The sequence below is a fragment of the Bos mutus genome, chromosome 2, assembly GCF_027580195.1.
Source record: "Bos mutus isolate GX-2022 chromosome 2, NWIPB_WYAK_1.1, whole genome shotgun sequence".
Classification (NCBI taxonomy): Eukaryota; Metazoa; Chordata; class Mammalia; order Artiodactyla; family Bovidae; genus Bos; species Bos mutus.
In genome coordinates, this window is record NC_091618.1 from 11,825,234 (window position 1) to 11,848,532 (window position 23,299).

Consider the following 23,299-nt stretch of genomic DNA (forward strand, 5'->3'; position numbering starts at 1 on the left):
GACTTGTCAGAAGTCACAGGGCATGCAGAGACGGGGTTGCAGCCCAGGCACCCGTCTAACTCCACGGCCTGCCGATGCTGCTCTGTTTTCCGCCTCTGGGATCTCTGACCCTGCAAGCCTTCCAGATCATTCCCCTGCACCCGTGCTTGTCCCCTCCTTGCAGAGCAGGCCCAGGTGGCCCCAGGCCAGCCCAGAGGACGGTGGTCTCTCACCTCCTCCCTGGACCCTCTTCTTGCATCGACATCACCCATTGTCACACTGGCTTTTCCAGCAACCACACCCCCGTCAACACACGTGGAGCCTCCAGCTCAGCTGTTGCTTGAGCTCCTAACAAGGCAGCGCTCCTGCTCCCTCTACTCTGCAGCTGTTTTTCAAAAACATTATTTTATTGAAGTGTAGTTGATTTACAATGTTGTGTTAATATCTGCTGTACAGCAAAGTGACTCAGTTACACACATATATATATTCTTTTCATATTCTTAAAAAATTTTTTTTAATTGGAGGATAATTGCTTTACAGTATTGTGTTGCTTTCTGCCATACATAAACATGAATCAGCCATAGGTATACATATGTCCCCATCTCCCACCCCATCCCACCCCTCTGGGTTATCACAGAACACTTAATTTTGAACCTAAATGCAGAACTTTTCCGAGTTGTCCATATTACACAGCATCGGCTTGATCGCACCCTGAGGTCGGCTGGAGGCCACAATGCAGTGTCCCCCCTGGCTCTGTCTGCGGATCTGGTTGGTTGATGTTTGAAGTTCTTCTGCCAAGTAGAGCAGGAGGCCTGGGCGGGAACAGAGCCCTGTGGTTCACTGCTGCAGACTGCCTCCTAGGCCAGGATCCTCTCGGGACGGGTCCTCCCGGGCTCCAGGGTCCAGCCAGCCTGACGGGCTGTCCTCTGTCCGAGGCCCTCTGTCTGTCGTCCCTGTGGTCGCTGGTGTCTGACCTGTCCCCCCACCCCTGTCTCCTTCCCCACCTCTCTCCTTGTCATTATGCCTTTTTTCCCTCCTCTCCCTTCTCTGTATCCTCCTAATTCTCTTGTCCCACCCCCATCTCCCTCTTCACCTCCCTTCCTCCTCCACCTTCTGTCCTATGTTGATGGTCAAGGTCACAGCCACAGAGACCTCTCCTCATCTGCCCCCAAAGGGTCTTTGGCTCTGCCCTGGGCCGGAGTGAGGGAGATATCCAGAGCCTGAAGGCGGATGGGAGTCCGAGACCTGGGCCCGCTGAGCCGACTCAGATTGGGAAAGGCACACCCACCGCAGTGCATAGCCACACTGGTCCCCAGCACGGACACAGAGCCCTCTTTCCTGTGTTTCCCAGAGGAAACACATTGTCGTCCTGGCAGGAGGGGCATCCAGAGGTCATCCTGTCCCTTCCCCTGCCCCCAGCAGCTCTGGAGCTGGGAAGGGCTAAGTGGAGTTTGTCTCTCTGGGGGAGTGAGTCCCACACTATCCTCTTCATCTCCACGATGACCAGTGTCCCTGAGCCCGCATGACCTGGAAGTCCTCTCTCAGGTCTGCCCTGCGTCCTGCATGCTGTACGGCTGGGCAGGTGAATGGTTCTCTGGTCTTGAGCCCTCCCTGTGATCGGGTCCCGGCTCTTTTCCAGTCTCAGCGCCGTTCCCACATCCTTTCCCTTTGCTTGTGTTTCAGCCCCTCAGACGTGGAGCCTTGATCCTTGCCTTCCCATCCCTGTTCTTCCTCCTACTTTCCTCCATGTTCCCTGGGGTTGCAAACTACCATCCACATCTAAAGCTGGACTGGAGACCTGGGCTGTGCAGGGGTCCCTGCCCAGGGTCCTCTCCAGAAGCTCCCCCTCTTGGGAAGGACTGGGCCTTCTCCCTCTGCAGCTTCCGGCAGCTGGATGGGCTGGTGGGCAGCGACAGGAATATGGACGCTGTGTGGATTACTTAAGCCTAGTGTGGCCCGTGGGAGGACCATCCTGGGGTTCCTGGGGGTAAGAAAAAGTCGTGATTGGAATTTATTCCGTGTCCACTGAACACTGGACGCTGAGACTGGCCGAGCTCTAGCCAGACCCTCTGCCTGAAGGAGAATTGCAGTGCTTTCCCATGCGGGAGGAAGAGGTCCCAGGGCAGCTGCCTGGTGAGGCCAGAGGAAGGAAGGTTATGTGTGGGGCCTGCAGGGGCCGGAGCTGGGCAGCCGTCTTCCTCGTGGTGGATGCGGTGATTGTTGTGACACAACAGTAGGCCTCGCGTGACTGTCCTCCCCATTTTCTGAGCCCTCAGGCCCAGTGAGAGTTAGGAGGCATATCCCAGCCCGAGGCCACCACTGCTCCATCCCTTGCTCTCAGCAAAAGTCCATGGATGGGGACCCTTGTTGTTCAGGTCCCAAGTTGTGTCTGATTGTGTCTGCGACCCCGTGGACAGCAGCACGCTCTCAGCAAAGGTCCGTGGATAGGAACCCTTGTTGTTGTTCAGGTCCCAAGTTGTGTCTGATTCTTTGCAACCCCGTGGACTACAGCATGCCAGGCCTCTCTGTCCCTTGCTATCTCCCAGGGTTTGCTCAAACCAATATCCATTGAATCAGTGATGCCATGCAAGCATCTCATCCTCTGTCACCCTTTTCTCCTTCTGCCTTCAATCTTGCCCAGCATGAGGGACCCCGCCCGGTCCCTTTTGGGTGAAGAGGCAGCTTTCCGGGTCTGGTGAGCAAAGGGTGGGGCCAGAGTCCCTTTAGCACCCAGAGATGCTTCTAGACTGGCTCCTGGCCTCAAGGCCCCTGACTGCCGGGTCTCCCCATCCACCTCTGGGTGCTGTCCTGTCCAGCTGAGCACCCATGTCTCCCATCGACCCTCCTCTGCAGGAAGCCAGTGAACATGACCAAAGCCACCGTCAACTACCGCCAGGAGAAGACCCACATGATGAGCGCTGTGGACCGGAGCTTCACAGACCAGAGCACGCTGCAGGAGGATGAGCGGCTGGGCCTCTCCTTCATGGACGCCCACGGCTACAGCCCCCGGGGTGAGTGCCTGCCCCTTCCTCGTGGCCCCCAGGCACTCCTGCCCCAGACTCCTGAGCCAACAGCACAGAGCCCCCCATCAGCAGATTCTGTAACACCCCGAACCACAGGACTAAGCATCCTGCTGGGTACCAGCACAGGCCCTGGGGATACAGAGAAGGCACCGGTGTTATCTTTGCACTGGAGGAGCTTTAGGAAAATGGAGGTCTTAGACATAGATTCATCTAAAAGGAGTGTGAGTTCCCATGTTAATTGTGAGAAGTGTTCTGGAGACTCAGGGAAGGGAGCGCTGCTGCCGGGTCAGAGCCATCTCCTTCCTTCTGTGTGAAAGGAAGTGCTCTGGAATTAGACCTCGGTTTGCATCTCAGGTCCCCTGAGCTGTGTGACCTGAGGCAAGTGGCTTAACCTCTCTGGTTGTCTGCTTCCTCGTGTATAAAATGAGGAGGAAGATTGTCTCTGCTGGTGGTGCTGCTGGGAGACTAAATGAGAATGTATATACATCATTTAGTGCTATGGCTGGCCTGCAGGGAGAGGAGGGTGAGTCAGCTGTATATGTTAGGAGCTTCTCATCAATCGCTTCATCACACATCTTTTGATTCGACTTAGTGCTGATTTGTACAAAAGGAAATAGACTATTTAGGAAAATCATGAAGTCGTAATAATACAATAAACACTGCTGAAGCCCACTGGTGAATTTGAAAGTCATCTGAATGCGTCTCTCATAGCCCTTACCTCCCTCTTAGATGTAAATATTCCCTTGAAATTTATGTTTATAACTTTCTTGGCTTTTGGGGAGTAATTTTTACCATGTGTGCATGTGTCCCCAAACAGTGCATTCTATAATTTCGCTCATTCTGAGCTTGATAAAAATGAAATTGCTCTCTATTTTTCAGCTCAACACCATGTTTCCAACATTTACCCAGGTGGATGTTTTGCTATAGTTCATTTATTTTCTCTGATGTATAGTTTTCCATTGTATGAATATATCACAATTTATTTCTCCATCCTGCCATCCACGGGCATTTGATTTGTTCCTAGTTTTCTTGTTATTACAAACGAGGCTGCTGTGAATGTTCTTAAATGAATCTCTAGATGCACCTGCACAGCAGCTTCTGGAAATAAGAGCTGCTGGATTATAAAGTATGTGCTTGTTCTGCTTTCTGAGACAGGGCCAAATTGTTTTCCAAAGCGTCTTTGCCTGTGTTCATTCCTAGCAGCAGGGTGTAAGAGTTTGCATCACTCCACATCGAGATCAAAACTTGCCAGGCTTCTTCACTTTTGCCAAACTAGTTTGTATAAAGATGGTAATTCTCTATAGTCTTAATTTGCATTTCTCTGATTACTAATGAAGTTGAACATATTTGCAAATCATCATCGGCCATTCAGGTTTCTTCTTCCGTAAAATGCCTGTTCATGTCTTTTACCTAATTTTCTGTTTGGTTTTCTGTTGCTTTCTTAGTGGTTTTTAGGAGTTCTTTATATATTTAGGATGAGACTCATTTGTCTCTTATGAATTGCAAATATCTTCTCCCAATTTGTGGCTCATCTTCACTGGTTATTTATAGTGTCTTTGGATGAACAAATTTTTGTGTAGATTTAGTCAAGTTCATCAGTCTTTTCCTTTTTGATTTCTATTTTTGTGTTTGTTTAATGAATTCTTCTGTATGCAAAGTTGCAAGACATTTTTTACTTTTTTCTAAAACTTTTAATATTTTGCATTTCACTTTTACGTCTTTATCCATTTGTAGTTGATTTTTGTATGTGATATAAATTATTTTTTTTCTATAGGGAAAACCAACTGAAAACCATCGGAAAACCATCATCATAATACCTGATGATGTCCCAGCATCAGGTATTATAGTTCATATTTTCACCACTGATTTGCAGAGCCACCCCGTATCATATATCACATTTCCATATATATATGGGCTATGTTTTGGCTCCCTGTTCTTTATCATAGGCCAGTTTGGTGATTCCTGTGTCAGTACCAAACTAGCTAATTACCATAGGTATCTAGGTCTTGATATCTGAAACATCAAGCCCTCTCAACCTTATTCTTCACCAAGGATGTCTTGGATATATTTGCCTTCATTCTTTTCCTTAAAAATTTTAGAATCATCTCTTCAAATTCCTTGGAAAACTTTGTTGGCGGAATGTGCATTGAATCTAAGGATTGGTTTTCATTTTGTAAAACCGAAACTCGACATCCATTAAACTCCCTGTTCCCTCTCTTCTCAGTTCCTGGCCACCACCATTCTACTTTCTGTGACTTTGATTACTATCTCATATAAGTGGAATCATGCAGTACTTGTCTTTAGGGACTAGCTTATTTCACTTAGCATAATGTCCTCAGAGTTCATCCATGTCGTAGCATCTTTTAGAACTGCCTTTTTTAAAATTGCTTTTTTAAAAAATTAATTTTTTTAACTTTTAGTTTTTGGCTGCACCGCATGGCATGAGGGATCTTAATTCCCTGGCTAGGGGTCATACCTGTGCCTCCTGAAGTGGAAGCTCAGAGTCCTAACCACTGGGCTACCAAGGAACTTCCAGAATTGCCTTTCTTTTTAAGGCTGAATAATATTCTATTGTATGTATATGCTTGCTTTTCTGACCCATTTGCCTGTTGATAGACACTTCGGTGGTTTCCAAGTTTTAGCTATTGTGAATAATGCTCCAGGCAAGAATATACTGGAGTGGGTTGCCATTCCCTTCTCTAGGCAATCTTCCCAACCCAGGGATGGAACCCAGGTCTCCTGCACTGTAGGCAGATTCTTTACTGCCTGAGCCACCAGGAAGCCTGCTATGAACATGCTGCTGCTACTGCTACTAAGTCGCTTCAGTCCTGTCCGACTCTGTGCGACCCCATAGACGGCAGCCCACCAGGCTCCCCCGTCCCTGGGATTCTCCAGGCAAGAACACTGGAGCGGGTGGGTGTATACAAATATCTCTCTGGGTCCCTGCCTTCAGTACTTTTGGGTATATACCCAGAAATGGAATTGCTGGATCATATAGGAGGTCTATTTTGATTTTTTGAGGGCCTGCCATACTGTCTTCCACCGTGGCTGCACCATTCTGCATCCCCCTAGTAGTGCCCAGGGGTTCCCGTTTCCCCACATCCTTGCCAGGACTTGCTTTCTGTTAAAGAAAAAAAAAATTTTATAGCAGCCATCCTCATGGATGTGAGATGGTATCTCGTAGTTTCGATTTTCTTTTCCCTCATGCTGGAGTGATGTGATGTTGAGCATCCTTTCATGAGTTTATTGGCTGTTTGTGTACTTAGTTGGAGAATTTTTGAATTGGGCTGTTTGTCCTTTTGCTGTTGAGTTTTAGCAGTTCTATATTTATTCTGGATATTAATCCTTATCAGATAAATGATTTACAAACATTTTTATCTCATTCTGCGGGTTGCCTTTTTACTCTGCGATTAGTATCTTTTGATGAACAAATGTTTACACTTTGATGTTGTCCATTTTGTCTGTTTTTTTCTTTTGTTGCTTATGCCTTTGGTATCATAGCCCAGAAATTCTCGCCAAATCTTGTGTCATGAAGCTTTTGCCTTATGTTTAGGTCTTACATTTAGGTCTTTAGTCCTTTCTGAGTTACTTTTTGTGTATGATGTTAGATAAGGGTCCAACTTCATTCTTTTGCATATGGATGTCCAGTGTTCCCAGCGCACATGGGGTACATTTTTAGAATATTATATTTCTAAGTATTGGTCATATAGGGAAATGCAATTGATTTTTGTGTGGATAGATATTGGTCTTATATGCATCCACCTTGATAAACTTTCTTTTTTTATTGTATAGTTGGCTTACAGCATTGTTAGTTTCAGGTATGTAATATAGTGCTTTGATATTTTTATAGATTATACACCACGGAAAGTTATTACAATAGTATTGGGTATATTCTCTGTGCTGTGTATTACATCCCTGTGGCTTTTACAATTTATAACTGGTAGTTTGTACCTCTGAATCCTTTTCATCTATTTTGCCTTTCTTCCCACCCCCTGCCCTTGTGGCAAACCCTAGTTTGTTCTCCAGGCCTGTGAGTCTATTTCTGTATTGTTATTTTTGTCTATTTGTTTGACTCTTTAGAAGCTACTCATAATGTCATTTTTCTTCCTTTAGTTTGTTAGTGAGGTGAGTGACAGTTTTAGATTCTCCTTTTTTTTCCCTTTTTAAAAAATTATTTATTTTTAATTGGAGGATAATTGCTTTACAATATTGTATTGATAGATTTTCTAATGTTAAAATAACCTTCCATTCCTTGGGTAAATTCAACTTGGTCTGATGCGTAATATTTTTTTATTAATTATTGGATTTAGTATAATATAGTTCAAGATTCTAAAGCTGTATTCCCCAGTGGGATTGGCCTATAATTTGTCTTTTTTGTGCTATCTTTGTCTGGTTTCTGGTATCCAGATTCTACTCGTCTTATAAAATGCATGGAGATCTTGTCTCTTTTTGCCTTATCACAGAAGATTGGAGTTGTTGGCTCCAACTCCCTGAAAGTTGGGTGGAATTCATCTGTGAAACCAAAAGAGTCCTTTTCTTTTGTTTTCTTTATGGAAACATTTAAAACTTTTAATTCAATTTATTTAAAGGAAGAAAGAGCTCCTCTTCAAGCTTTCTATTTTTTCAAGACACTTTTAGTGTCTTGAAAAAGGAATGTGTCTTGTCTAGGAATGTGTCCATTTCATTTATGCTTTCAAGTCCATTGACTTGCATGATGTTCTTTGTGACCTTCCCTCATTAAATTTAACTACAGCCCTGCGTGCTGCTGTTGCTGCTGCCGCTAAGTCGCTTCAGTCGTGTCCGACTCTGTGCGACCCCACAGACAGCAGCCCACCAGCCTCCCCCGTCCCTGGGATTCTCCAGGCAAGAACACTGGAGTGGGTTGCCATTTCCTTCTCCAATGCATGAAAGTGAAAAGTGAAAGTGAAGTCGCTCAGTCGTGTCCGACTCTTAGCGACCTCATGGACTGCAGCCCACCAGGCTCCTCCATCCATGGGATTTTCCAGGCAAGAGTACTGGAGTGGGTTGCCATTGAGCTGTTAATCAACTCTTCATCTTACAAACAAGGAAACAGAGATGCAGAGAGGAGAATCACTTGTCTGGGTCAAACCGCCAGAAGGTGGCAGAGTCAGGATTTAAATGCAGGTCTCTTTGAATTGCAAATTGCTGTTTGGGCTGTATCACGCAGGCCTGGTGGACGGGGTAGGATTTGGGTTGGCAGAGACGGGGAAGCAAAGGCATCTGTGCATGAGGAACAGCATGTGTAAATGCACAGAGGACAACCTGGCGAGGTCTGCTTGGGCTGAAAACTCAAGTGGGTTTTGCGGGGAGTGGGAGGTGGGGGTGGTGTGGGCATGCATCTTGCTGCTGAGTCCTAAGGAGAGACGGAGAGAGGCAGGAAATATGGGCTCTGCACCCAAGGAGCTCACTGTCTAGTTGGGAGGTGAGATGGACCCAGGAGATTCAGCACTGGGCTAACTGCTGGGGAGGTGGGGACAATGTGTTGCCATAGTCTTGAGAAGACACACCTTTGGGCAGGGGAGGTCAGGGTTTCAGCTGAGATGGATAAGATTTGATGAGGGGTGAGGAGGGGTGGACACTGAAGGCAGGATGCTGGACGCAGGGGTAAGGTGTGACGGCTGGGAAGCTCAAGATGTATTCAGGAGACTGAAGCTCAGTCTTAAGGCTTCTCTCTTTCTTTATGTCGCGTCCTGGTCTAGCCGCTACTTTTCTTTTCCTAACAGATTTTTGTTGGGAAGAGGCCAGATTTTTGTGGTTTAGAACCATGTTGATTAGATTCAACCTTAGTATGGAAATTTTAAATAGGGACTTCCCATGCTGAGTAAATGTTGAGCTGGGATGTTCCCAAGTTGTTGGAATGTGCACCTGTGGATTCTGATCCTGCCCTGAAACCCTCACACCCTCTGGGTTCTCATCCTTCCAGAGCTCTTGTCCACTATGGGAAACCAGAGGGTTCCGGCCAAATGGTTCGTCAAATAAATGCCCCTTATTTGACACCGCAAATGCCCTCTTATCAGGAAGAGGAAATCAGAGGAAGACAATAGGGTCCCGGAGTCAGATGGGCCTGAACGTAAATCCTAATGCTGCCACTTAAGGAGCAGGGCACTTAACCCTTCTGGCCTCAGAATATAGAGTGGGTTGTTATGCCCTCCTCAAGGGGACCTTCCTGACCCAGGTATCAAACCTGTGTCCTTATGTCTCCTGCATTGGCAGGTGGGTTCTTTACCTCTGGCGCCACCTGGGAAGCCATACAAGGGAAAGTGTTAGTCGCTCAGTCGTGTCTGACTCTTTGTGACCCTGTGGACTGTAGCCCGCCAGGCTCCTCTGTCCATGGAATTCTCCAGGCAAGAATACTGGAGTGGGTAGCCATCCCCTGCCCCAGGGGATCTTCCCAACACAGGGATTGAACCAGGTCTCTTGCATTGCAGGCAGATTCTTTACCCTGTGAGCCACCCTGGAAGCCCCTGTGTAACAAGGGGAATAACAATAATACCTACATCATAGGGATATTCTAAGGATTGAATGGCTTAAGAATCATGCCAGGCATATGAAAGCCCTCAGTATGTTAGATATTGTTAGCTATTGTTACAGGTTGTGTTTCTTTAAAGTTGCTTGCTAATTGCAAATAGTGAAGGAGTATAGTGTGCTGTTGGTTGCATAACTGGTGGCCTGTCTTCATCAAGGGTGGATGGGAATTGGGGGAAATGCCTGTCTTTGAGGGAAATCTAAGGATCCTCATTTTCAAATGAGGAAACCGAGGTCCAGAGAGGTCAAGTGACTTGAGTCAGAATTCACATTCAGGCTTCTCTGACTCCACACTCAGTGTTCTTTCCTCTGGGCCTCCAGTCCTCCCCGCAAAACATCAGCTGTCCAGTGGTTCAGTTCAGTTCAGTTCAGTTCAGTCGCTCAGTCGTGTCCAGCTCTTTGCAACCCCATGGACTGCAGTACACCAGGCCTCCCTGTCCATCACCAGCTCCTGGCATTTACTCAAACTCATGTCCATCGAGTCGGTGATGCCATCCAACCATCTCATCCTCTGTTGTCCCCTTCTCCTCCCACTTTCAATCTTTCCCAGCATCAGGGTCTTTTCAAATGAGTCAGGTCTTCGCATCAGGTGGCCAAAGTATTGGAGTTTCAGCTTCAGCATCAGTCCTTCCAGTGAATATTCAGGACTGATTTCCTTTAGGATGGACTGGTTGGATCTCCTTGCTGTCCAAGGGACTCTCAAGGGTCTTCTCCAACACCACAGTTCAAAAGCATCAATTCTTCAGTGCTCAGCTTTCTTTATAGTCCAGCTTTCACATCCATACATGACTACTTGGAAAACCATAGCTTTGACTAGATGGACCTTTGTTGGCAAAGTAATGTCTCTGCTTTTTAATATGCTGTCTAGGTTGGTCATAACTTTTCTTCCAAGGAGCAAGCATCCAGTGGTTACTCCCCCAAATTATCCCATAATCATTATGGAGCTGGAGAAAGACAAGAAGCTGAGGGCTGGCTCTTACCTTCCTTTCTCTCATCCTTTCAGGGGCTTCCAGCTGTGTGGGCAAGCTAGTCCTCAGGATCTGTGTGTGTGTGTGTGTGTGTGTGTGTTAGAGAGAGAGAGATCCCATGGGAATGCATGGGTGAGAAGAGTAAGGACATATCAGGATCTGTGTGTGTGTGTGTGTGTGTGTGTGTTAGAGAGAGAGATCCCATGGGAATGCATGGGTGAGAAGAGTAAGGACATGTCTTCTCTGGGCCCAGGAAATGGAGCATCTTCTTGGCAGCATCATCATTCATCATCCTTTGTCCTCTGGTGGTCTTGTTTGGAGAACATCTTGTGTTGCTCTTGGGCTTACCTGGAAGCTGCCCAGATTTGGCTCTGGCTTCCTCCCAACCAGAGGGGGCATTTGCTCGTCTTCAGCCATTGCCAGATTCCATGCCTACTTGTGAGGCCGTATCAGGGCTTTCAGCCTTTCAAGATCTCTGAGATGAGCTGCTGGATTTTCTGCCTGGAGAGCTCACTATGGAGCTTCAACACGGTTTCCGTGAAGAACCCTTAGAGACCCCTTCAGAGATCTCAGAGATCCCCTTCATCTCTGAGATCTTTGAACCAGCAGAAATCTTTTTCTTGGCTTGAAATTTGTGTGCTTGTCTTGTGTGCTTGTTGTGGATGCTCTAAGAATTGTCATGTCTTAGACCAGGATCCAGTGGTGGGAAGGACCCGGGCAGAAAGGCCACCTCTTGTCAACCATCTGGCCTGGCTTTCTGAGACTCAGGGGGATCCTCCTTTTCCTGGAAACTCCCGATGATGTCCACAGCCCCATCTGCAGGTGCTCATGTGCCAGGCACTGGGATGGGTGTTGTATATACATAATCTTGGTATAGAATCTGCCTGCAGTGCAGGATACGCAGGAGACCTGGGCTTGATCCCTGGGTCAGGAAGATCCATCCCCTGGAGAAGGAAATGGCAACCCACTCCAGTATTCTTGCCTGGAGAATCACATGGACAGAGGAGCCTGGCGGGCTACAGTCCACAGGGTCACAAAGAGTCAGACACGACTGAAGTGACTTAGTGTGCATGCACATTGAATATTTATACCATCAGATTGGAGAGTAACAGTTTTAATCTTCATTTGCCATATGAAAAGGGAAATTTCTGGAGAGTAAGTAACATCCCCAAGGTTACATGCAGAGCTGGGATTTGATCTGAAGCCTGTCTGACACCAGATACTGCCTCTTAATCGCCATAGTATACTGTATTCCCCTGAGGATATTTCATGAAACAAACAAACTGTCTGTGGTAAAAGACGGAGGTGAAACCTTGCTATTTCCACCCATCTCTTGGAGATTTAAAATACACACTAACTTGTTGGAAGCCCTAGGAGGTTTCACAGGGGAAAACAACCGACTTATTTTTATTTAAACCAGAATTTCACAAACTCCTTTAAAACACAGAACCCCTCCCCATGACCTTCTCTTTGTTGAATACGTGAGTCATCTGGCAAGACCAGTATTTTCTGAAACACACTTGGGCAGCCACGACTTTAGGCAAATCTCTCCTCTTCAGATCTCAGTTTCTCTACCTGAAAAATGAAGGGCTTGAGGCATTTGACCACAAATGTGTAATGGGTGGGCTTCCCTGGTGGCTCAGACAGTAAAGAATCTGCCTGCAATTCAGAAGACCTGGGTTTGATCCCTGGGTAGGGAAGATGCCCTGGAGAAGGAAATGGCAACCAACCCCAGTATTCTTGCCTGGAGAATTCCATGGACAGAGGAGCCTGGTGGGCTACAGTCCATGGGGTCACAAAGAGACATAAGTAACTCACACACACACACACACACACACGTGTGTAACTGGTACGTGGCTTGCCCTCCAGCTGTAAGCAACTGGAAATCTGGATAAAACATGTGAAACAGTTGTTTTCAGACATTGGGCACCAGGCAGTCTGCCACTGTGATTCCTGAGAAAAGCAAAACAAACCGAAGCACCTGCCTCGCATCGCCCCTCTACCTGGAGGCAGCTTTCAAACCTTGGCACAGGAAGTGGAACCCAAGCAGGGCCCGCAGTCTCCCTGATTTGAGGAGGCAGAGATTGGAGTTTGGGGAAGTGGAGCTACCTGGGGTGGGGTTGCAGTGTCTGTCTGAATACTGCATTCATTCCACCCATTAGTAAGACTGGGAATTAAGAGTCCAGACCTGAAGGATGGATATGAGTTCACCGGGCATCAGTGGGGAGAGGGGCAGAGGAAGACCATGTGTGAAGACCTGGGAAGGGAGGCCCCCTGGGAGTCCTCCGCCTGCCCCTGCCGGCTCAGAGCTGGGCAGAGAACAGTGGTGAGACATGCAGAGAAAGCCCCTGCACAGCAGCCAGCCCAGGAGGAGGGAATACATGCTGAGTGTGTGGGAGTGAGTGTTGGAAGCTAGGTGTGGCTGAGCGGGGCTGTTCCTCCATCCCAGGACCTGACCCTGGGGACCAGGGTGGGATGTTCTTGGGGAGGCTGGCCAGTAGAGCTGGGGAGTGTTGGTCCACGGGGAAGGGATGGTTTTCTGGAGTGTGGGGCAGCGTGAACCTCTCCACCTGCTCTCCATGGGCTGAGCTGCCACACAGGCTGACAATGGAAATGCTTGCGCTGGAGAAACGCCTCTATTCAGGTGCTTCCCGCTCATCTGTGGAGGGGGTGGCAACGGCAGCTAATTTTGGGACTTGCTTGTCTGAATGGGGTGATTGCTGGGAGTTGTCAGTGTTTCAGATTGTTCCCTGGAAGAGGGGGAGGAAAGAGGGGATGTCTGGGCTCTGCTGAGCGCTGCCCCCTGCAGGCAGTGGATGAAGTCACAGAGGGGCCCTCGCTGGGGAGCCCGGGAGGGTGAGGGGGTGAGGGATCCCAGCCTCAGGGCTGGGCCAGAAGGGTCCCCAGAGCGGGGGGCCTGATCCCCTCATTCTACCAATGGGAAGACCGGGATGCCCCAGGGAAGGGGCTCGTCCAGGGCCACCCAGGGCGGCCCAGCCAGCTGCCTGGCTCCAGCAAACAACCCGGACATCCTCCACGCTGGCTGTGCTCCCATCCCTCCCTCGGCTCCCCTGAGTCCATGTGGGGTTCCCCCGGCTGGGGCCTGTGCACGTCAGGAACCCCTTTTCCCTTTCTCTGGCTGCAGGAGACCAGCGCGGCAGTGGGGTCACTGAGGCCAGCAGCCTCCTGGGGGGCTCACCGCGGCGGCCATGTGGCCGGAAGGGCTCCCCGTATCACACGGGGCAGCTGCACCCCGCGGTGCGTGTGGCCGATCTCCTGCAGCACATCAACCAGATGAAGACGGCCGAGGGCTATGGCTTCAAGCAGGAGTATGAGGTGCCTGCCCCCGTCCAGCTGGGACCCCTCGCCAGGGCCTCCCTTGGCTCCTCCTCACTGTGGACCCTGGCAGCCCTCAGCTGGTCCCTGGATGGATCCTTGCCCTGACAGTCCCCATTTTAAGCTAATTTCTTGGCCTTGACCTTGGCCTTAATCTCAGCCTGACCTGGTTTCTCCCTCATCCTAACTCTGACTTAAAAAGTGTCTGAATCTTATGTCGGTCTCTGTCTGGACCCTGCCAGGATCCTTTTTCTATCCCTGATGTGGACCTGACCACCAATACTGACCCTGACCTCCAGCCTAAACCCCAGTGTGACTTTGACCCTAACTTTCATCCTGAGCTCTGTTTGAACTCTGACTTGAATCCCATCCTACATCTGTCTGGACTTATTTTGACCCTCACGTTTACCTTCATCCCAGCTCAGACCTGGATTTGACCTAAGCTTAACCTTCATTCTGAAATGTCTCTGAACTATAATTACCTCTTTCCCCCTCTATTTCTCACTCCCCTCCCCACACTGCTCGGTATTAAACTTAGTCCCTCACATATAAAGGAATATACAGTGACTTCATCTCAGGCCCCAAGTTTAACCCTGAACCTGACCCTTACCGTGGTCCTGCCTCCTTCTGCTGACAGGGTCGGGCTCTTGGGAGGGGAGGGGCTTCCCTCCCCGCAACTAACTATGCCTTTCCCTTCTGACAGAGCTTCTTTGAAGGCTGGGATGCTACAAAGAAGAAAGACAAGGTCAAGGGTGGCCGGCAGGAGCCCATGCCTGCCTGTGAGTCCTGCGGGAGGGCCTGCGGTCGGGGGCAGTGGGTGGGAGGAAGCAGGAAGAGGGAGAAGAGCAGAGCGAGCCATTTATGGAGGGCCTGTCGCAGGCCAGGCTGTGCGCTGAGCACCCCGCTCCTCATCTGACTTAGTATTCTCAGCAGTCCTGTGACGTGGGATGTAGTAGAACTCCCACTTTACAGATGAGGAAACTGAGGCTTGGGAGGTTAAGCCCCGCTCCCGGCGTCACACAGCTGACACTTGCCGGAGCAGCACCGGGCCTCGGGCCTCCTTGACGCTGCAGCCCCGACTAACCACTGGCCTGTCCTACCTCCAGCAGTACGGAGGGCCCGCTGGTCAGCCCTGAGTCTCTAGGTTCCCTGACTGCCCTGCCTGTGCCCTGGCTCTGGCCTCCAGGAAGCCTCCCCCCTACTGCCCCGGGGCTGGGCTCCCCAGTTCAGCCCCTGCCCACCCCACGGCCACGTGCTCTGTGTTTCCAGACGATCGGCACCGAGTGAAGCTGCACCCGATGCTGGGAGACCCTGACGCCGACTACATTAACGCCAACTACATAGACGTGAGTGCCTCAGCCCATTGTGTCCGCCGACTGGCCCTGGCCGCTCCAGGCTCACTGTCCGGGCGGGGCGGGGCCGGCAGGGAAGAAGTTGGGGTTCACATGGCTGGATTTCTGAGCGCTCCCACCTCCTGCAGTCAGTGCCAGGGAGCTCAGCGGAGGGGAGGACAGGGTGGGCGGTGGCTGTCAGGAGGGCTTCCCTGGGGTGGAGTGTGAGTGAAGCAGAATGGAGGCAAGAGGGCAGACAGCCAGGCCTAGAGGTGAGGACAGGTCCCTTCTCCGTGAGGGGCCCCGAGGCTGGAGGTGGGGTTCTCACGGCACAGAGTCAGGCTGAGTCAGGCAGGGGCTGGACTGTGAAGGCCTCGAATGGCAGGCTGAGGAGCTGGGCTTTTTTCCTAGGGGCATCAGGGAGCATTGGAAGTGTTGGACTGTGACAAACTCAGGTTAACTGACCATGTAGTGTGTGCCAAGCACTGTGCTAAGCACTTTATGCCAAATATTTAATTGTCTATAATCCCGACAACCACCCTATGCTGTGGTCAGCATCGTGGCCTCACTTTACAGGTGAGGAAAACTGGGGCTCAGAGAGGTGAAGCCACTTTTCCTCTAGGTGACCCAGCTTGCAAGTGGTCAAGAAGGGAGCCGCATCTCAGCTGGTCGGGGTCTCCAGAGCTTTTGCTGCTGATGACAAGGCTGTCCTGCCAGCTGCAGCAGCTACTGGTCAGGCTGGACCAGATGGAGGAGGGGCCGGAGACAGGGCAGGCAGCCAGGGGGGCCTGGGCTTGGGTGTGAGGAAGAGGCGATGAATCTGCTCCCCAAGTGTGGATGAGAGTGGGACAGGACAGGCCCAGGGACGCTGATCAGACTCCCCGACCGGCAGCAAGTCAAGTGTGCAGAGAATCACTTATTCATTCGTTAGATGTTAAATATATTTTGAGCATCTTCTGTGTACCAGGCATTGTGCTGGCCACCCGGAATACACCTGTGAAAAAGGAGACATAGTCCCTGCTTTCCTTGAATCCGTAGATTCTAGTCGGGGAGGCTCATAAACATACAAGTAAAATGAATTCAGGTTAGATGGGCAGTCACAGGCCAGGAAAGAGAAGTGAATGACTTTCTCAGCATCGTACCACGAAGGTAGTGGTGGGGTCAGCTTTAGCTGTGTTGGGCTGCATGGAGGCAGAGGGCTTGTGCTGGCTTTAGGTGGCTGGAGAGGGAAGGGAAGGGTAATCTCAGGCAGGACCAGTGTGCCAGGTCAGAGGTGTATCTGGAAGCGGGGGGCAATCAGGGACGGTGGAGGTGACCTCTCTTCTCCTTCTTCACTTCCTCCTGGTGGCCAGATGCGCTCGCCCATATTTGCCAGAATCCCTTGCTTTCTCGCCCCTCCCCCACCCTCTCCCCAGGCTGCAGTATGGTCGGACCTGGCCTCGCCTCTCAGACTTGGGCAGCTTTGGGGACAGGGACAGGGGCCTCGCTTCGGGGTCCTCAAGGCCCTAGTCGGCTTCTCCTGCGGCCCTGCCAGGGCCCTGCCCCTGCCCTTTTCTTGCCCAGGCCCGGCCACCCGTCTCTGCTCTGCCACGCCTGCTGGGCATCACCCATTCCAGCCACTCCTGTGCTCCGCCGTCCACCTCCATCTGCCTCTGGCCTAATATCTGTCTCTTTTGCTTTGTCCTGTTCCCTCACTGGAATCATTAAGATTCGGATAAACCGTGAAGTAAGTATCTCTCTCCCGTTTCCTCCTCCTCCTGTCTGTCTGACCGGCCGTATCTCAGGCTCTCTCACAGTCTCTGGCTGTCTCTCTCTCTCTCTCTCTCTCCTCTGTCTTCCTTCTCCTCCACTTGTGTGCCCAGCACCAACCGTCCACTTCAGCAGTCTGGTCAGGGGCCCCCGGGACTGAAAGTTTGACACGACCCCTGTTGTAAACAATGCCCTCCATCTCCTCTACCCTAAGGGGGGGCCTGCAGTGTCCGGGTACCTCCCCAGGTCCTAGCCACCTCCCTGGCCACCACCTCTGTCGCCCTTCTCCCCAGCTCCCTGTGCCCTGTGAGTCCTCATTAGCCATACCTTCTGTGGGTCTGGGAGTGGTCGGGTGGCAGGAGCTGCCCTGGGTGCCCTGTCCCCCCACTGCTTGGGGGTCCGGGCCTTCCAGGGAGCAGGGGTGGCCCCAGGCACTCCCCTTTAATAGTAATTTCCCTTGTGTTACAACCCTTTGTGATCAGTTTGCTTGAAACTCAACCCTCACCACTTTGCCCCAAATTTAGCCCTAATTTGAATGTTTTATTTTGGGGGAACAGTTGGGTATTTTATCTTAAAAAATTTTGCTATGTTTGGGCCTTATAAGAATTAAAAAAAAATTTCATCTAGCAGAGTCCTCTCATTTGATTTTTTTAATGTAACTTTTGTAACAGTTGATACCCGATGGGATTATTTTTTGGGGTACCTTGTCTATTTTATCTTCTTTTTTCTTTTACAAATGTATGTCTGGCTTTTTTCTGATTGCAAAAATACAACTCATTATTAGACTTTCAGACAACGTGTATATGCTTGGGGCCTTGCACTAATATATAAAGTGTAAGGTCCCTGCTGTCGCTTCTGCTGGAGATGACAGTTGTTCCTTAAGTGCTCCTAGATACCCTCTGCCTTATTTTGAGTTTCTTTACACAGTTGATTTGTAAAGTTGCTAAACTTACATGGAATATTAGACCCACAGAAGGCAATGGGTGTACTCAGCCTTAGCACCCCCATTAGGAGGTGATGAATATAGATCATTATATATATTTTTTTACTTAAAAATTTTTTTTATTTTAAATTTTTTGGCCACACGGCGTGGCCTATGGGATCTTAGTTCCCCAATCAATTTCCCAATCAGGGATTGAATCTGTGCTCCCTGCATTGGGAGTGTGGAGTCTTAACCGCTGGACGGCTGAGCAATCCCTAGATCATTATACGTTTTTACATCTCAATCTCCACATGACACATTCATTTAGTTGTTGCCAGACTCTTATGAAATTCCCTGAGGGGACATGGCTTATTTCATTTTCAAAGGCCTGTTACCAAAAACATTATTGGCTGAGTACGTGCTCTGTGCCAGGCATTTCTGGCACCTCATGTCATTTTTGCCACACTCTATGAGGTCGAGACCTGCACTTGGCAGATGACAAAACTGAGGCTTAAAAAGATTGAGTGGCTTACTCATGGCCCCAAGGCTCTGGATTAGCAGAGCTGGGGCCTCAAATCCAACCTGAGCCCTGTACCCTTACATGAGACCCTCCCACCCTTACATGAGACCCTGGATCTCTCTCTTTGGGGGCATTGGGATGCCCCAGGGGCCTTGCCCACTGTGCAGGTAGTCAGTCTCCTAGCTCTGCCCAAAGGCACCAGGGAGGGGTGAGTGTCTGCCCAGGAACAGGCTCCTAGGACATGCTGATGCCCCAGAGTAGGAGCACCCCTGCTCTCTAATCCTGGTCTCTAAAGCGGGTGTGCTCACGGTGGTCTCCTTATCTTCCTTTAGCATCTGATCATTTAAAACTTTCCATTTCACTGTCCTCTGTGTGACGTAATTGTGCAATAATGCACATGTGCAACTAAAAAGTGAACATGCAGATATTGAAAGCCATCTGTCTGAAAAAGTATTGAGCTGTTTGCTGTATGTGTTGATTAGCAGTTGGGTGCTGGCAATATGCTGGGCACTGGAGACTCTGGCCCTCGTGTGAGAGTCTCAGGCAAACTGGCTTTAGTGGAGTAGCCTGTTCCCAGCTTGACTCAGGCTGGAGGTGGAGGGCAACACTGGCAGCACCTCTGCCGAGCGCCCCCTCTGACCCCAGTTGCCCAGCATCTCCCCTAAAATGAAGCAGAGGCGTGGCTGGGGAGACAGTGGGAAGGAGTTAGGCTAGGCCTGGAGAGGTTCCGGTAGTGAGGGTTGAGTGACTCTGGGAGGCTCTTCATTCTTGGTAACTTTGACTATGTTTTGGTCATTTTCATGGGAACGTGTAGGTATACAGCACGTGCGTGTCTTGGTATTATTCTCATATTCTGGAGGAGAACAGAGGCTTAGAGAGTCAGAGAGCCTGGCTACTCCAAGTGTGTTTTGAGGCCCCACCTTGGCACCACCTGGGATCTGGTTGGAAATGCACAATCCCAGGCCCCGCCCCAGACCGTCTGAATCTGAATCTGCCTTTTAACAAGATCTCCAGGAGATTCGCATGCACATTAAAGGCTGAGAAGTGCCTGCTTAGTGCCTAGAATCACACAGTTACTACTTGGCAGCAGAGACCCAGCTCAGCCTGACCCAAGACTTGTATTGTTAACTGCTGTTGTACACTGCTGTCTGCCCAGTAATTCTCGATGTTCACACCACTGAGACCTTCAGTGATACTTGTTGACATTTAAAGTGGTAGCAGTAATAAAGGTGACTCTCGATTAACTACTGGCTTTGTGTTTGCCATGTGCCAAGCCCTTAATGTGTGTAACTTTACCCTTCACAGCAGCCCAAGGAGATAAATACTATAATTATTTGTTGTACAGATGTGAAAATATAGACATAAAGAGATAAAGGAATTTGCCCAACACTTAGCAGGAGTTGTATAGAATTGGGATTTGTGCTCTGACAGTCTGACTGCAGGGCCCCTTGGGCCTGGGAAGCCCACTGGGTCAAAGGATTTGCTGGGAGCTGTGTTGAGGGTGTGAACTTGAGGCCAGTGGCTGGTCTCTTGCACCAGCTCTGCAATGCTTCTTACTTATCCCGTGTCACCTGCATCGATTCCCTGGGTGTCTCATGTGGGCAAGATCTCATGGGTGGTTCCCGCCTCAGGGTGGGAGTGGAGTCTGGCTGGTTCCACTTCTCAGCCTGGGCGCTCTGGGAATGGAAGATGAAAGTAGCTCTTGGCCTCTTTTGTGGGAGATAATACAGGTAAAGTGCTTAGCACAGTATGTGTCCATAACAGGGCCTCAAACATTTATTATTATTTTAATAAATAACTATGTAAGTTATTTATTATCGTTATTATCATTATTATTGACTTTGAAGATTTTAAAAAACATTTTATCTAAGGGCCATGAGCAACTCCTGTGCTCACTTGCTCCTAACCTGAAGCCTTCATTGGGCCACCCCAAGCCCTGGGTGACCGGGTTGTGGGGAGGGACATTGCCCATTCTGGTTGCCCTGAGCAGGGCTGAGATAACTGACAAGACCCAGCCTGGGGCCTGGGGTTGCTTAGGGTCTCTGGGGCTTTGGGAACAAGGTAGGGTGACCCTGCAATGTATTTGTCTCCAAAGAGCAGCTGGGTTATAAGCAGATTACAGACAATTATCCCCAATTAAGAAAGGGGAGACCCTCTAGGCCTGTGAAGGAGTCGTGTCTTCCCTTGGATCACGTAGCAAAGATGGGTTTAAACCCACGACCCTGGTATCCAGGCTCTACTTCCTTCCTTACTTGGGGATGGGCAAAGGACAGGTCAAGAGGGTGGGGCACTTCCCTGAGTGGGGGCTGTGTGTGCAGCTGCTGGGAGAGGAGGGCAGAGGGGCCTGAGCAAGTGAGGGGCCAATCCTCCGGGTCTTAACACGCCCTCTTCTCCTGTTCCAGGGTTACCACAGGTCAAATCACTTCATAGCCACTCAAGGTACTCTGCCCATGTTCCCCCCACCCCCGCCCCAGTGTGCTGAGTGCCCTCTGTCTGCCTTCCTGCCTTCCCTGCTGCTCTGCCTGCCTCCCTGTCTGCCTTCCATCTGTCTGTCTGTCTGGATCTTCTGGAATCTGGACATCCATATCTGTTCCCTCTTTGTGTTTGTGTCTCCCGATGTCTTCTGTCTGTGTGTAGCTCCTGGTCCACCTGTCTGTCTGCATGCAAAAGCGTCAGCCAGCCTCGGTCCTCATGGGTGTGGACTGTGCCTCTTGGTCTGGGGGCTGCCTGGGTCCCTTGGGCTGTGTCTTATCCTCTCCACTGTCCATCTGTCTATCCCTCCTGGAAGCTTGTGCCATGGCCCTCCAGCTCTTCCTCCTGGGTTCCACTCAGGATGACCGGGGTCTCCAGGCAGGCTCTCTCTGATAATGACCACCCCAAGGGCAGTTGATGGGGGTGTGTGGGGGTGAGCATGAAGCCCCCACTGGGGCTCAGGACCCTCCTGGCCTGCATCGGTGGTGTGGGCAGTGGTGTGCTGGGCCTGGGTGGAGACCTGGCCTTAGAGATAAGCCCTCTCTGCGCCCCAGGGCCAAAGCCTGAGATGGTCTACGACTTCTGGCGCATGGTATGGCAGGAACACTGTTCCAGCATTGTCATGATCACCAAACTGGTGGAGGTGGGCAGGGTAAGTGGGGCCCTGGGGGAGGGGGCGTGGCAGGTGGGGGCAGTGAAGAGCCCACTGAGCCTGCCCCTTGGGGACTCCAGGTGAAATGCTCGCGGTACTGGCCGGAGGACTCTGACATGTACGGGGACATCAAGATCACGCTGGTGAAGACAGAGACTCTAGCCGAGTATGTTGTGCGCAGCTTTGCCCTGGAGCGGGTGAGTCTCCTGTGGTCACCAGGCCCCTGCTGGGGTGCCTGAGAAGGTGGGGCAGGGCCCACACCGCCCCCCCAGCTCAGGAGTGGAGGGTGGGGGTGGCCCTCTGCATCCCGAGCAGGGGGCACTGTGAAAGGATGGGAAGGTGGCCGTCTTGACTGCTGACTGCAAGAGGAAGTCAAGATGACGAGGATGGTGCGAACGTAGAGAACGATGAGGACAGCTGCCAGGTGCCGATCCTGCTCTGTGCCCAGCTGTGCTCAGCTCGTTACACGTATTGTTTCAGGCCTGCTTCAGTCCGTGGGTTAGGCCTTTGCCATTAGCCCTATTTTACAGATAGGGAAAGTGAGGCTCAAGAGTGGTTACATCACTCATGAAAGGCCGCAGGTGAGGGATGGCACAGTCTTATTTGACTGTCTATAAAGTCCTCAGAGGAAGGATAGTTTTCCTCCTTTGAACTAAGACTGAGAGCATCAAAATGATCTCTTAAGGCAGTTGTGTAGCAGGTGGTGGAAGTGGGTGACTTGCAGATCCTGGCCCAACCCCTGCCTAACGTGTGTTTTGTCTTCTTGGGCAAGCGGTTTCTCGTCTTTGAGGCTTAGGTTTCTTACTTGTACAATGAGTCATTAATACCCACCTCGTTAGTCTCATTGGGGTGAACTGAGTGCCTGCGGTGAGACGCTCACTCCCGTGCCTGGCACACTGCAAGTGTCTGGTAGACTCCAGCATCCGGTGCCTAGCACACTGCAGGTGTCTGGTAGACGCTGGCAGGGGCTCTGACTGTCACTTCTGTTATCTCCCCAGAGAGGTTACTCTGCCCGCCACGAGGTCCGCCAGTTCCACTTCACGGCCTGGCCGGAGCACGGCGTCCCCTACCACGCCACGGGGCTGCTGGCCTTCATCCGGCGTGTGAAGGCCTCCACGCCCCCTGACGCTGGGCCCGTGGTCATCCACTGCAGGTGGGGTGCTGGGGAGCCCAGGGAGAAGGGGGTGGGGAACGAGGTTGTCCGAGGTTCCTAAAGGAGACTGGGCCCGAGTCCATCCTGCTCAGAGGCAGAGGACAGGGGAGAATGACCTGCTGGTGCCCTTTGCCCTTTGAGCTTCGGCTCTGGGATTGGCACCGTTGTGTGCATACTGAGAAGTGTAGCTTATTATTATGGGCTACTGTACTAATAAGTAAGCTTTAGGAATTTCCCCAATTTCACTGTGAAGGACTCAGCACTACTCAGATCAAGAAACAGAACATTAACAGAACCCAGAAGTCCCTGGAACTCCCTTCTGGCCTGTACCCCACCTCCTCCCTTCCAGAGTGATCGCTCTCCTGACTTCTAAGCCTGAGATTCATTGTGCATGCTTTTGAACTTTGTATCAGTGGAATCACACATCAGGTGCTCCTTGGAGTCTGACTTTCTCTCAGCCTTATGCTTGTAAGGTTCATCCATATTGTATCCAATTCTGCTGTGTGAACAAACCACCGTGTGCTTATCCATTCTGCTGTGGGGAGGCATTTGGGTGGTTTCCAGCCTTGAGCTGTTATGAACAGTGTGCTAAGGACATTCTCTTGCATGTCTTTTGGCTGACACACACACTTGCATTTCTGGGAGGTA

General features: G+C 50.5%; 1 protein-coding gene across 1 annotated transcript in view; it reads left to right on the forward strand.

The window, feature by feature from the left end:
- Positions 1 to 23,299, forward strand: part of PTPRU (protein tyrosine phosphatase receptor type U) — an 88,525-nt gene that overhangs the window by 53,861 nt on the left and 11,365 nt on the right. The window contains 8 exon segments of the mRNA XM_070384323.1: positions 2,833 to 2,990; positions 13,662 to 13,852; positions 14,556 to 14,631; positions 15,122 to 15,198; positions 20,777 to 20,813; positions 21,401 to 21,498; positions 21,579 to 21,695; positions 22,497 to 22,651. Of these exon segments, the coding sequence (XP_070240424.1) occupies positions 2,833 to 2,990; positions 13,662 to 13,852; positions 14,556 to 14,631; positions 15,122 to 15,198; positions 20,777 to 20,813; positions 21,401 to 21,498; positions 21,579 to 21,695; positions 22,497 to 22,651 (909 nt within the window).